The sequence below is a fragment of the Panulirus ornatus genome, chromosome 25 (genome assembly GCF_036320965.1).
Source record: "Panulirus ornatus isolate Po-2019 chromosome 25, ASM3632096v1, whole genome shotgun sequence".
NCBI classification, from domain to species: domain Eukaryota; kingdom Metazoa; phylum Arthropoda; class Malacostraca; order Decapoda; family Palinuridae; genus Panulirus; species Panulirus ornatus.
In genome coordinates this window covers 11,049,837-11,063,100 of record NC_092248.1, presented here as the reverse complement: position 1 = coordinate 11,063,100, position 13,264 = coordinate 11,049,837, and the positions used below count along the sequence as shown (strand labels likewise).

The window sequence follows — 13,264 nt, the reverse complement described above, 5'->3', positions numbered from 1 at the left end:
CACTGCTTCTATGTTTGAAGGAATAGTGGTTCCAACAATGTTGTATGGTTGCGAGGCGTGGACTATGGATGGAGTTGTGCGCAGGAGGGTGGATGTGCTGGAAATGAGATGTTTGAGGACAATATGTGGTGTGAGGTGGTTTGATCGAGTAAGTAATGTAAGGGTAAGAGAGATGTGTGGAAATAAAAAGAGTGTGGTTGAGAGAGCAGAAGAGGGCGTTTTGAAATGGTTTGGTCACATGGAGAGAATGAGTGAGGAAAGATTGACCAAGAGGATATATGTGTCGTATGTGGAGGGAACGAGGAGAAGTGGGAGACCAAATTGGAGGTGGAAAGATGGAGTGAAAAAGATTTTGAGTGATCGGGGCCTGAACATGCAGGAGGGTGAAAGGCGTGCAAGAAATAGAGTGAATTGGAACGATGTGGTATACCAGGGTCAATGTGCTGTCAATGGATTGAACCAGGGCATGTGAAGCGTCTGGGGTAAACCATGGAAAGTTGTGTGGGGCCTGGATGTGGAAAGGGAGCTGTGGTTTCGGTGCATTATTACATGACAGCTAGAGACCGAGTGTGAACGAATGGGGCCTTTGGTGTCTTTTCCTAGCGCTACCTCGCACACATGAGGGGGGAGGGGGTTGTTATTCCATGTGTGGCGAGGTGGCGATGGGAACAAATAAAGGCAGTTTGAATTATGTACATGTGTATATATGTATATGTCTGTGTGTGTATATATATGTGTACATTGAGATGTATAGGTATGTATATTTGCGTGTGTGGATGTGTATGTACATACATGTGTATGTGGTTGGGTTGGGCCATTCTTTCATCTGGTTCCTTGCGCTACCTCGCTAACGCGGGAGACAGCGACAAAGCAAAAGAAATAAAATATAAGTATATATGTGCATGTGCATGTGTGGACATGTATGTATATACATGTGTATGTGGGTGGGTTGGGCCATTCTTTCGTCTGTTTCCTTGCGCTACCTTGCTAATGCGGGAGACAGCAACAAAGTATAATAATAATAATAATAAAATTAACAGCAAACTCACCTTCAACAAGAACCTCCAATCCTCTTCCCTTTCTACTTGCACATATGCCTTACTGTCCATCCTCAGTACATTTGACATCTTTCCATTTACCCTCTTTATTCACAGCACTTCCACTAGGCCTCTCTGTCATCCGTATCATAAATTTTATCTAGGTCCTTGAATGCCACAGACATTTCACTCTTTCCCTCCAAGTTTTCTCACACATTCTTCAGAGCAAACTCTTGGCCCACATACCCTCTACCTCTCCTAAAGCTACTCTGCTCCTTCCCAATTTGATGCTCTGTGCATACCACCACCCTCTCTTCTCTACTACTAACTTTACCAGATATGCTCAATAGACTCATGACTCTGTAATTCAGACATTCATTCTTGTACCCCTTGCTTTGATACACCACATGCATTTACCAGTCCTCAAGCACCTCACCTTGGACAGTAATACATCTCTTCCTGCTATAATGAGAAAATGTAGAAAAGTAATATACTACAGATTTTTTTTTTTTTTTTTTTCAAACTATTCGCCATTTCCCGCATTAGCGAGGTAGCGTTAAGAACAGAGGACTGGGCCTTTTTCGGAATATCCTCACCTGGCCCCCCTCTGTTCCTTCTTTTGAAAAAAAAAAAAAAAAAAAAGAGGAGGATTTCCAGCCCCCCGCTCCCTCCCCTTTTAGTCGCCTTCTACGACACGCAGGGAATACGTGGGAAGTATTCTTAGTCCCCTATCCCCAGGGATACATCCATTATATAAATGTTGAAATGCAATTTAGGCTTAATTCATATTGCTTAATCAAAAAAACAGTTTAGTACTAATAGCGGTAAGGTTATGTGTGCTGGTACCATTGCAATTCTAAAAGGTGGTCAGCATTTTATGATTCCTGCTGATCCCACCATAGCAGTTTATCACCTCTCTAGGTCTTCAAAGTTCAGAAAAAGTACCACTTCTAAAGGTGTGAACCTAACCAAAACTATTTAACCTGATCAAGGAAGTGAAACTATTATTACAAGAACTATTATTATTGGGAAAATATCCAACCACTCTTAAAAAATAAATATTAAAAATGTGCTTTCTTTGAACTGTAAGCAGCTTTTCTCAATTCCAATCGAAGAATGACTGCAATGCTTGGTCAACTTGAGATATTCACAACTTCTTAACAAAAGAAGTCAAGGTAAAATGCTACATAACAATATATATAGCAACAGACACACTGGTTAGATATATAATTGGAAATACTCAGCACTTTACAAACTGAGGACATTCACCTGGTAATGGACCCATATCAGTGGATAAACAGGACATTCATGTGGCAGTGCAACCCATAACAATGGATCAACTAGTACATTCACGCAGTGCAACCCATAACAATGGATCAACTAGGTACATTCACATGGCAGGGGAACCAAGACAATGGATCACCAAGACATTTATGTGGCAGTATAATAAACAAGGGACGTTTAAGTGGCAGTGAAACCCATGACAGTGGATCAAACAAGGCAATTCACATGGCAGTGAAACCTATGACTATACCTGGGAATACTGAGTCATGGAATCCATGACAGTGATAGAGGGTTGTTTAAACACTGCTGATCCCATACACTGGATTATACAATTCATCCTCAAGTTTGTAACATTATTCCACTTGAGTATAACCAGTACTAAGATACTTTGGGCTTGGTTAAGCAGGGGCCTTGGATCACCATCCTATGGTTTCCAAAAATACAAATTGCATTTAAAAGAAAAAAAGTCAGGACACCATTTATGAACTTATTAATGGCATAATACATATTCATACTGAGTACATCATTAATGTATCTTTAAATGCAATGATGTGTGCTCAGAACTAAAGACTACCCACCCATTTAAAGTGTGATGGAAATGAACATCAGTAATATTCTAGGGTTAGGATTTTGTATTACCTTCATCTCCTATTGCCTGCTGCCAAGCCAGAATATCCTTTACAATTCAGTCACTGTGGTCAGGCAATCATGAAGTGTCCAGTCAATTGTTGTGGTCTGCCATAATGAAATATACTGAACTCCATGTTCTGTGATCTTTTGATACTAATATAACACTGCTTCAAACATTCAACATAAAATACAGCTCTGGAATATGCAATTCAAATTCAATATAGATTTCCACTTCTACTTCTCTTACTTATTAAAAAATAAGTGGATCTATATCTTTTTCCTAGGTATGCACAGTGTAGCTGGTACATAGAGAAAATCGCACAAACTAGCATAATACTTCATACATGTGAAAAGGTGTGACCTTATACCATTTACTAAACACAAGACATAATTCTAAACTCAACTCCAGTTTCTGGCGAGTGCTTTCAATTGAACTCAATTCGTACATTTTTCTGTTGGAATCCCAACCAACTTAATAATAATTAAGAATTTACAATTGAAAATATTTTGTACAAATAACCATTTTTAACATCTTTTTTGCATGAAAACCATAAAAAATGTTTGTATTAAAACACACACATATCAAATAAACGCATAAATGGCTAGGATGTAAATGTGAAGTTTCAAAAACTTCATGGACAAATTTCTATCACTGTTTTAGGCAAGAGAAAATGTGAGCACAACCAAACCTCACTTCAGGATTCACTTTGTTCTACTGCTAGAAACCAAACATAAAACTAATGTAGTTTTCAGACTATTTCATGCAAAGTGCATTAGCACTATACTGTGGTCAGTCCTAGTAACAAAATGTAATCCCTTCCTCTCACACCTCAATTCGATGTACTGGTACATCAGTGAGAAGTTTGTACATCAGACTACCACTAAGTAATTAATGCAAGTGTGACAAAACTTGTCAAGTTCTGAATTTACCAAGCTTACCCTTAAAGGGTACTGCATGGTACACGAGCTTTACTTTGTAATATCTGACACCCTCTTCCAGATCCAAAGAAAAACTCTTTTGACAAGGCTAGTTTACAAGTGCTCTAATTTGAAATATGCATTAGCGCTTCTTTTTCTTGACTTCTTGCTTGACAGTTCCCTGGTAACTAAGGCCTAATTCTTGAACCCGTTTCATGAAAAGGTTAGAAAGTAGTGTACCACATCTGTACTCCTCTGTCTCTTCCATATTATACTGCTGACAGTTCTGGAACACTAGCATGACATCAGCAATAAATTCATCATCTAATGTGTATTTCATGCTGTTAAGCTTCTCTCGTATCTTCCGAAAATCCATTGGTTTCTTTACAATTTCATAATAGTCAGGAGCCTGTTGGATAAAGAGCAAATGAGGGAGAAAATATTTAAAAGCAAATTTCAAATAACACACATCAATGTGTGAAGTGCATTCAGAATAAGTCTGGAGAGTAATTTTCCTTGAATCATAAACTGATGAAAAATGGTAATCAGGTACTGCATGGAAAAAATGTGCAGCTCAAGGGTTTTTAAGAAATATAAGTAAAAATGTACATTTTTTTTTTTTTTTTTTGCTTTGTCGCTGTCTCCCGCGTTTGCGAGGTAGCGCAAGGAAACAGACGAAAGAAATGGCCCAACCCACCCACATACACATGTATATACATACGTCCACACACGCAAATATACATACCTACACAACTTTCCATGGTTTACCCCAGACGCTTCACATGCCTTGATTCAATCCACTGACAGCAAGTCAACCCCGGTATACCACATCGCTCCAATTCACTCTATTCCTTGCCCTCCTTTCACCCTCCTGCATGTTCAGGCCCCGATCACACAAAATCTTTTTCACTCCATCTTTCCACCTCCAATTTGGTCTCCCTCTTCTCCTCGTTCCCTCCACCTCCGACACATATATTCTCTTGGTCAATCTTTCCTCACTCATTCTCTCCATGTGCCCGAACCATTTCAAAACACCCTCTTCTGCTCTCTCAACCACGCTCTTTTTATTTCCACACATCTCTCTTACCCTTACGTTACTTACTCGATCAAACCACCTCACACCACACATTGTCCTCAAACATCTCATTTCCAGCACATCCATCCTCCTGCGCACAACTCTATCCATAGCCCAGGCCTCGCAACCATACAACATTGTTGGAACCACTATTCCTTCAAACATACCCATTTTTGCTTTCCGAGATAATGTTCTCGACTTCCACACATTCTTCAAGGCTCCCAGAATTTTCGCCCCCTCCCCCACCCTATGATCCACTTCCACTTCCATGGTTCCATCCGCTGCCAGATCCACTCCCAGATATCTAAAACACTTCACTTCCTCCAGTTTTTCTCCATTCAAACTCACCTCCCAATTGACTTGACCCTCAACCCTACTGTACCTAATAACCTTGCTCTTATTCACATTTACTCTTAACTTTCTTCTTTCACACACTTTACCAAACTCAGTCACCAGCTTCTACATGTCTAAAGTAATTCTTTCTCCCCATGTACAACAAAATGCAGACTTCTAAAGCCATACCAGAACATTACGTACAGCCCACTAGACTTGGGCCTGAAATACTCCCTTTTGAAACTAAAAAGGATGAACTTTGAACAAAAGGGCTTTGATCTATCAAGATTCTGATGGGAAAGTTTTTTCACCAAGTACTGTTGTTCCAATATAACTATTTGTTAAATGTTAACGATATCTTAATCATATACAACACATACAAATGTCTTTCAATACCAAATACTCATAACACCTTCCATGAAGGTGGAAGGCTTTAAGAACATGGTGAGGTAGGATAGCTGCTACAATCAGTGAGAATGTAAGGTGTAAGGTGCGTGTACAATTAGAAAGAGAAGATATCGAATTATTCCAAGTGAAGGTTGGTCATTGGCATGGGTTTGTGATATCACCACAGCTGCTTAATTTGTTTAGGAATGACATGGTGAGAGGTAAATACAAGAGTCTTGGAGAGGGGAGCAAGTATGCATCCTATAGGGGATGATAAAGCCCAGGAAGTAAGTCAGTTGTCTGCTGAAGACACAGCAGTGGTGGCAGATTTGAGTGAGAAATTGCAGAAGTTGGTGACTGGGTTTGGAAAAGTGGGCAAAATTAGGAAGTGGAGAGTAAATGTGAATAAAAGCAAGGTAGCTGGGTGAATTGGTTTAGATACCTGGGAGTGGATATAGCTGCAAATGGAAACATGGATGTGGAAAAGTCACATGGTGGGTGAGGTGGCAAAGGTTTTGGGAGCAATGAAGAATGTGTGGAATGAGAGGTCATTATCTGGAGGGCAAAAAAAAAGGGTATGTTTGAAGGTACATTTGAAGGTACAGTAATTCCATCAATGTTATATGGGTGCAAAGCATGGACTATTATAGATGAGAATGTGCAGAGGAGGGTGGATATGATGAAAATGAAATGTTTTGAGGACAATGTGATGTGAGGTGGTTGGACTGAGTAAATATTAAATGGTGAGAGAGAGGTGAGGTAATAAAAAGAATATAGTTGAGAAAGCTGATGAGGGTTTGCTGAAATGGTTTGGACATTTGGAAAGAATGAGTGAGAAGAGGAATGACACAGAAGATACACATGTCAGAAGTGGAGGGAACAAGGAAAACAGGAAGACCAAATTGGAGATGGAAGAATGGAGTGAAGAAGTTTTGAGGGAACGTGTGGCAGGGTGAAAGGTGTGCATGGAAAAGTGTAAAACAGAATGATGTACACTGAGGTGAATGTGCTGTCCTTAGACTGAACCAGGTATGTTAAGTGGCCGGGGGAAAGAATGGAAAGGTCTTCAGAACCTGACTGGGGACTGGGAGATGTGGCTAGAGAATGAATGTGAACAAATGCAGCCTTTCTTCATCTGTTCGTGGTGCTACCTCACAAGTGTAGGAAATAGTGATCAAACATTAAAAAAAATGCCATCCTCAAAAAGTTTATGGAACTTACAGCTTTCTTAGACACTGGCCTACTGAATGGCCAACTTGCTGGATGTCTCTGTAACTCATCCAATATAGTCTCCAAAGCAGAACAGTTAAGATCACTTTCTTCATCTACCAATGAACGTCTAGTTGAACCACGTTTTGGAGGAGTCCAATCTGCAAGGAGAAAGCCATACAAATTTATATACAAAACTACTTTTACACAAACCAGTTCAACTGTCTACTCATTTATCTACTCATTTATGCATCAAAATCTAACTAGTTTATCAACTTCATAGGAGGTATGTATGGTATAAGTGAGATTTCTAACATATACAATCCTAGAGTTATGCTGCAAGTATGAGGTTTCTAAGAAGCAAAGTTAGAATTATAATGCTAACAAGAATGTGTTGACACACAAACACACACACTTTTTTACATACATGTATGCTGCAATGACATCACTCCAAATACCCTGAATATAGTGGAGGTATGTAGTATGCAAAGGATAACATGCTGTCAACAGTTAAGTACATAAAGTAGTCACAGGAAACCAAGGAGAGGTCTGTGGGGCTTGGCTGTGGATTGGGGCTCTGGCTCTGATGCATCATACATGGCAACTAAGGAGTGGATATAAGCGAATGAGGCCATCTTCATTTTTTCCTAATGCAACCTCAATGACAGACAACAGCAAACAAGCATGAGAAAAAAAAATCTGAAAGGTGGGTGATTCACTTACCACACTCAAATTCATCTCTAAGTTTCTTGGCCACTCGAGTGTCATCGGCTTCACTACCTCTCTTTCTGTCTGGTAAGGTACTCTTCTTACTCTTGGTTGCCTTTACAGTCTTCTCTTTGCTCTTTGGGGGTTTCTTGTTATTTCTGGTCTCCTTTATATTCTTGGAATTCCTTGTGTCTCTCTTGCTCTTGCTATTTTCTTTATTAGAATCTTTACTCGACCTACTAGCTTCCTTAATATTCTTCTTTTTCTCTGATGGACTGTACTTCCCTGTAATTATAACATCAATGAAAATTCAAGTATTCACAGAGACTTAAGTAGGGTAGATATATTAAGGGGTCGGTAAACTAAGACAACCTTGTAAGTACAAAATGGCTCATAGCAAACAGTATTACTCACAACAGTATGCAAAGACTTGATAAATACTAGAGGTTAGAGCAACAGAGTGAGATTAGAAGGGTTAGAATAGTCTTTTTCTCAGGAATGAGATCAACAACAGCAGATTCCTGTGGGACTCATGGAGGTATACCTTGTCTATCTGTGGCTGAGAGAGTATTCAGAATTTCACTTCCTATCACTATCCACCTCTTTCATGATCTATCATTTCCTCTACCTTTATCTAAGGTCCATGGCTACATACCTACCCTCTGTCAAACCATTTTACAAGACTTTCATCCATACTTCTCTATCACAATTTCTTCATACCACACACCTTTCTCATATTTTAATTCTATTCTATTTTCATAATTCTGACTATTTAACTGCTCAAAGTTTTACATGTCTAAGCCTAAAACAAGTAAGGTTTGATATCCAAACATTAAAGTTAGAACAAACAAAAAAATGCAGGCTACTTGTATACTTTATCTCATATCCTTGCCATTCACCAGAGCTTTCACTACACTCCCATTTCTTCTCCCTTCCATAACTACTTAACTAAGTCTCCAATCACACTAAACTGCAGTCACTGCTTATCCTTCATCCATAAATGCTGCAAATACCGTCTTTTTTTCTCTCATAGAAATTCCTCCACAATCTGCCCAAGAGCAACATCTTAGTCAACAAAACCTCTTTCCATTCTAATTCTAGGTTGTTATTTACCTATTTGAGGATTAATTTTCCTCTAAAAACACCGATTGCAATCCTAACATATACCCTGCCAACTATGCCGACAAAGTCCTCTAACGTTCTTACACTGTATTTAACTCCTTTTACCTTAATACTGTGGGACAATCTCTCTCAATTCTGGAGCACTGGCTGACTTTTTACACACCTGATTCCTTTCTACAACAGATTCATCTCTACTTATCGTGATCTTACTCACTGCAACATCAACATCTCAACTTTTCTTTCCTCTTTTTTTGTAATATAATCCACTTCAATATGCAAGAGGATAAAAGAAAAACAAATGAGGGTTTTAGATGAATAATCATTTACTTCAGAGAAAATGCCTGGGGGCATTCAGTCCTTTTCTTATTAATAAGCCACCAGCATGGCAGTGCTTTTCTGAAAATAATTTTACATCCAGAACAGCATTTTCTGAAGTGACAGATGAAAGAACAAGCTTTTCCACAAATAAAGAAAACATTGTAATTCTCTAAATTTCTGTAAGATGCAATTACATCCATTGATCACTAACTCATATTTTAAAAGAAAACGGCCAGGAACACAATGTATCAAGGTGACTATGTAAGACTGTATGTTCACCATTATTCAGATTCCATTATTTTTATCATATTTTAGCAAGGGTCATGATTCAAAGTATATTAAAATTCAGGTCCTTTTATAGCTCACTTTGTAGTGGATAAATAGAAGTAAGCATTATTGTCAATTGTATAATGATGCTTATATACAGCATATATGAAGGAGACAAATTCCAAAGAAGTATTTTAGACAGGATGAGCCTTCTAACTGATATACAGCATCACATGTGACCACTTTATTGATCTTCTCAACATTCCCAGCTTCTCATGTTTCCTGCAGGCACTCTGATATCAAAACCATCCTTTATTAAATTTAAAGTGATGTTATTTCATAATATATTGCATTTTATGAACTATACTTTTCTATTTCTGATGCTCAGTCCCTCCATGAACTCCCATCAAGGAGGTGGCCATGGCAAAAGAGTCTCCTCTTATCTCTGTCCTTATATGCCTCCCTTACATACACCATTCTTTCCCCATTTCTCTCCTCGAGTACTCTAGAGTAAGGGATTATATTCAATGATGTGGGTGGTTGCTTGCTCCCAAAATGTCTGAGAGTTCAAAAACTGGTTTTGAACTTAATACTCAAAGAAAATTTTCAGATAAATGAAAGCCAACCACATGCTGCTATTAAACTTCCAAGTTCCCATGCTTTAGTGGCTACGAAGTAATAATTCAGCTTATCTTAGTCCATACACATTTCAGAATGCAACCTATTCATATGTCTATTTTTAGTCGCCCTACATTGATATGCAATAATGATCCACTGCATTCCTAACATAGTTTTAAAATTGTTGAAGCAAACAGCTTCATCTACCTAAAGTGCTATACAACAAGACTTCAGCTTACACAGGTGTAACATTTCTGGATAAAAACCTGTCAAGTCAAATCCATCATACATCAAATCAATAAAACCAATCCTTATATATAAGGTTGTTTACATTCCTGACCAAGTTTTCCCTGTGTATTTCTTATGGATGGATTATACAGTACTGTACCTGAAACAACTTAGCTTACCACCTACATACAGCACCACACTCTGCCATGACGTGAATTAGATGATATTTACTAACAACTTAAAAGAAAAATTTACAGTAAAAAAATGTGGTAAGAGCAGCTTTAGGTACAGCTTCAGTGGAATGGGATGGCCTGAGAGTTGTCTGATTTAACAAATATTGCTATATCATAAGTAAAGCAGACAATAATACACTTACCGAACAATATGGTGACGAGATACTGAGGCTTTTATAGTGTTGAGTTACTCAAGATGAGGATAACTGAACTGCAAGTTAGTGAAGTTACGACTGCCTCTTGAGAATGCCATGTTTTTCTACCTTGTCTGTAAGCATCTTTTCACACCACACCACAATTCAATGCTTGTAATCCATTAAACATTATAGTTTGCACCCAAGTCCAAGCCTCATTAACAAAAACTTTTTGCAAAAAAGCACACACAAACATTCTGCATGAACAAACATCACATTATACTTAAAATACTTTACTTGAGTTTGCTTTTCACTTTAAATTCCTGCATCTCATCCCATGTAATAAAATTTTCCCGTAAATACAGGTTACATGTTTTGAAATGAATAGAATATTATTCTCAAGATTTAACCTAAACAAATGGGTTACCTTGACACTGCTGACAGGACCAGCTGCCCCGTGGAACTTTTCGTAATTCAGCGCACTCCTGGTGGAAAGCAAGTGGACACGTGCTGCAGCAGACCAGTGACCCCGGCTTCTCACATACATAGCACCAATTATCATTGATGATATCACTGCTGACAAAATTAGAAAGTCAGTTTGACTTCCATATCAAAACAGTCGTAAACAGTATCAGAAATCTAAACTCTTGATATCAACAACATGAGAAGCAAGGTATATCCAGCAAGGATATGTAACATGTAGTTTTCACATCAATTCAAAACAACGATATGCTTCTTCCCCAACAACAAATAATAACCAACGTAAAATCTTCTCCATGCAAAATGAAGTCCACCCAAAGCTTTGCAATCATCCATATAAACTTAATCCCCTCCATCTCTCTAACTTACCCTCTGACTGAATTCTTTATTTGCTATTCAACAAATAATGATCTAAACAACATATATAAAACCCAACATTAAAATCAATCTTCAGATGTTCTTTTAATCTTTTAATGAAAAAGAGAGATTTCTTTTAAGGAACAACAGTTCTGGCATTACAATAATATTCTTAAAATAAAATCTAGAAAACCTATGATAAAACACAAGGCTGGACAATGTTGACAAGGCTTTACTCACAGCAAGTGCACATTTAACAGTTCTTATATAAGTACCATCCATGGGAGGATGGAATTCAAAAGATTTTGAGCACTCATGGCCTGAATATGGAGGAAGGTGAAAGGCATGCATGGAACAGAGTGATGTGGAATGACGTGGTATACAGAGGTCAACGTGCTGTCAATGGACTAAACCAGGGCATGTGAAACGTCTGGGTTAACCATGGAAAGGTCTGTGGGGCCTGGCTGTGGATTGGGAGCTGTGGTTTCGGTGCATTACACATGACAGCTCAGGTATGGGTGTGAGCAGATGTGACCTCTCTTTATCTGTTTCCTGGTGCTATCTGGCTGGAGTAGGGGGCACAGATCGAGTATGGGGGAAAAGAACGTTATTTTTATTTCCTTCATGCATTTATGCTGTTTCTAGTGGGGTGGGGTAGCATCAGGAATGGATGAAGGTGAGCAAGTGTGACTATTTACATGTGTATATATATATGTATGTGTATGTATATGTATATTTCTTTTTTCAAACATATTTGCCATTTCCCATATTAGCGTCGCAGCATTAAGAATGGAGGACTGAGCCTTAGAGGGAACATCCTCACTTGGTCCCCTTCTCTCTTAACTTCTTTGGAAAATTAAAAACAGAAGGGGAGGATTTCCAGTCCCCTGCTCCCTCCCCTTTTAGCTGCCTTCTACGACACGCAAGGAATGTGTGGGAAGTATTCTTTCTCCCCCATCCCCTATGTATGTATGTATATATAAGCATATCTACATGTATGTGCATAAACATGTATATGTGTGCAGTGCATGGATGTCTTTCTTCATCTGCTTCCTTGCACCAACTTGCTGGCAAGGGAGGCAGCGATCAAGTATGGAAAATAGAAGTCCATTATTAGGTCATCATACTGTTCAGCATTGAAGTAAAAGTCATTACATTACTAAAAATCTGTTACATTACAAAAAACAAATACATACCTCTCCTCTTCCTCAGAATCTTCATCTAATTCCTCATCATCATCTGATACGTCCTTGTATATATGACGATTTTTACGAGGACTCTTTGGTTTTTCCTTTGGTTTACAGCGGTCACAGAACCAGTCTCCTGAGGGTATTTCCTGGTGAAATAAGAAATTTTATGGGATCTACTGCAAAGAGATTTTTATTCTTAGTTGTTCACCATTTCTCATATAGCAAAGAATAGGTCCTCATGCTTTCAAATTCACTCTCTACCTGTTATGTATAGTGCAGTGAAAGCAGGGCCCTGCAGACCTACATTTGGTTTACGTGACCACTTCACATGCCTTGGTTCAACCAAATGACAGCATGTCAGCCAAACATTCCGTACTGCCCCAATCTACTTTATCTCATGCATGCCCCACATTCTCCTGCACGTTCAACCCTTTTCTTAAAAGCATCTTTCAATCCATCCTTCCATCTCCAATTTAGTTCTCTTCATTCTTCATGTTCCCACAACTTTAGACATATACTCTCTTAATTAGCCTCTCTTCACTTACACTCTCCATATGTCCAATCTATTTCTGAACACCATGTAATAAAATCTAAGTTTCTGTTCAATTGTGTTAAATATGATCTAGGAAGTCTCCATCATGTATTCAAAATAACAAGGTCAAAAGCACTATTATCTTAGTGATAGAAGCAGCCTATATATTATGTCTCTGATTTTCAAGCCTAAGCACTGTAGACT

The 13,264-nt window shown here is 38.5% G+C and overlaps 1 protein-coding gene across 2 annotated transcripts in view; it reads right to left on the bottom strand.

The window, feature by feature from the left end:
• Nucleotides 1-2,041: 2,041 nt before the first annotated feature.
• The window catches only part of Acf (ATP-dependent chromatin assembly factor large subunit), a 46,573-nt gene continuing 35,350 nt past the window's right edge, over nucleotides 2,042-13,264 (bottom strand). The window contains exons 19-23 of one of the 2 annotated variants that reach the window (XM_071677589.1): nucleotides 12,535-12,674; nucleotides 10,929-11,077; nucleotides 7,597-7,866; nucleotides 6,886-7,034; nucleotides 2,042-4,278 (exon numbers count right to left, since the gene is read on the bottom strand). In XM_071677589.1, the coding sequence (XP_071533690.1) occupies nucleotides 4,012-4,278; nucleotides 6,886-7,034; nucleotides 7,597-7,866; nucleotides 10,929-11,077; nucleotides 12,535-12,674 (975 nt within the window). In that variant the 3' untranslated portion in view covers nucleotides 2,042-4,011. The remainder of the gene's footprint in view (nucleotides 4,279-6,885; nucleotides 7,035-7,596; nucleotides 7,867-10,928; nucleotides 11,078-12,534; nucleotides 12,675-13,264) is intronic. The other variant, XM_071677590.1, reaches the window with a different exon arrangement.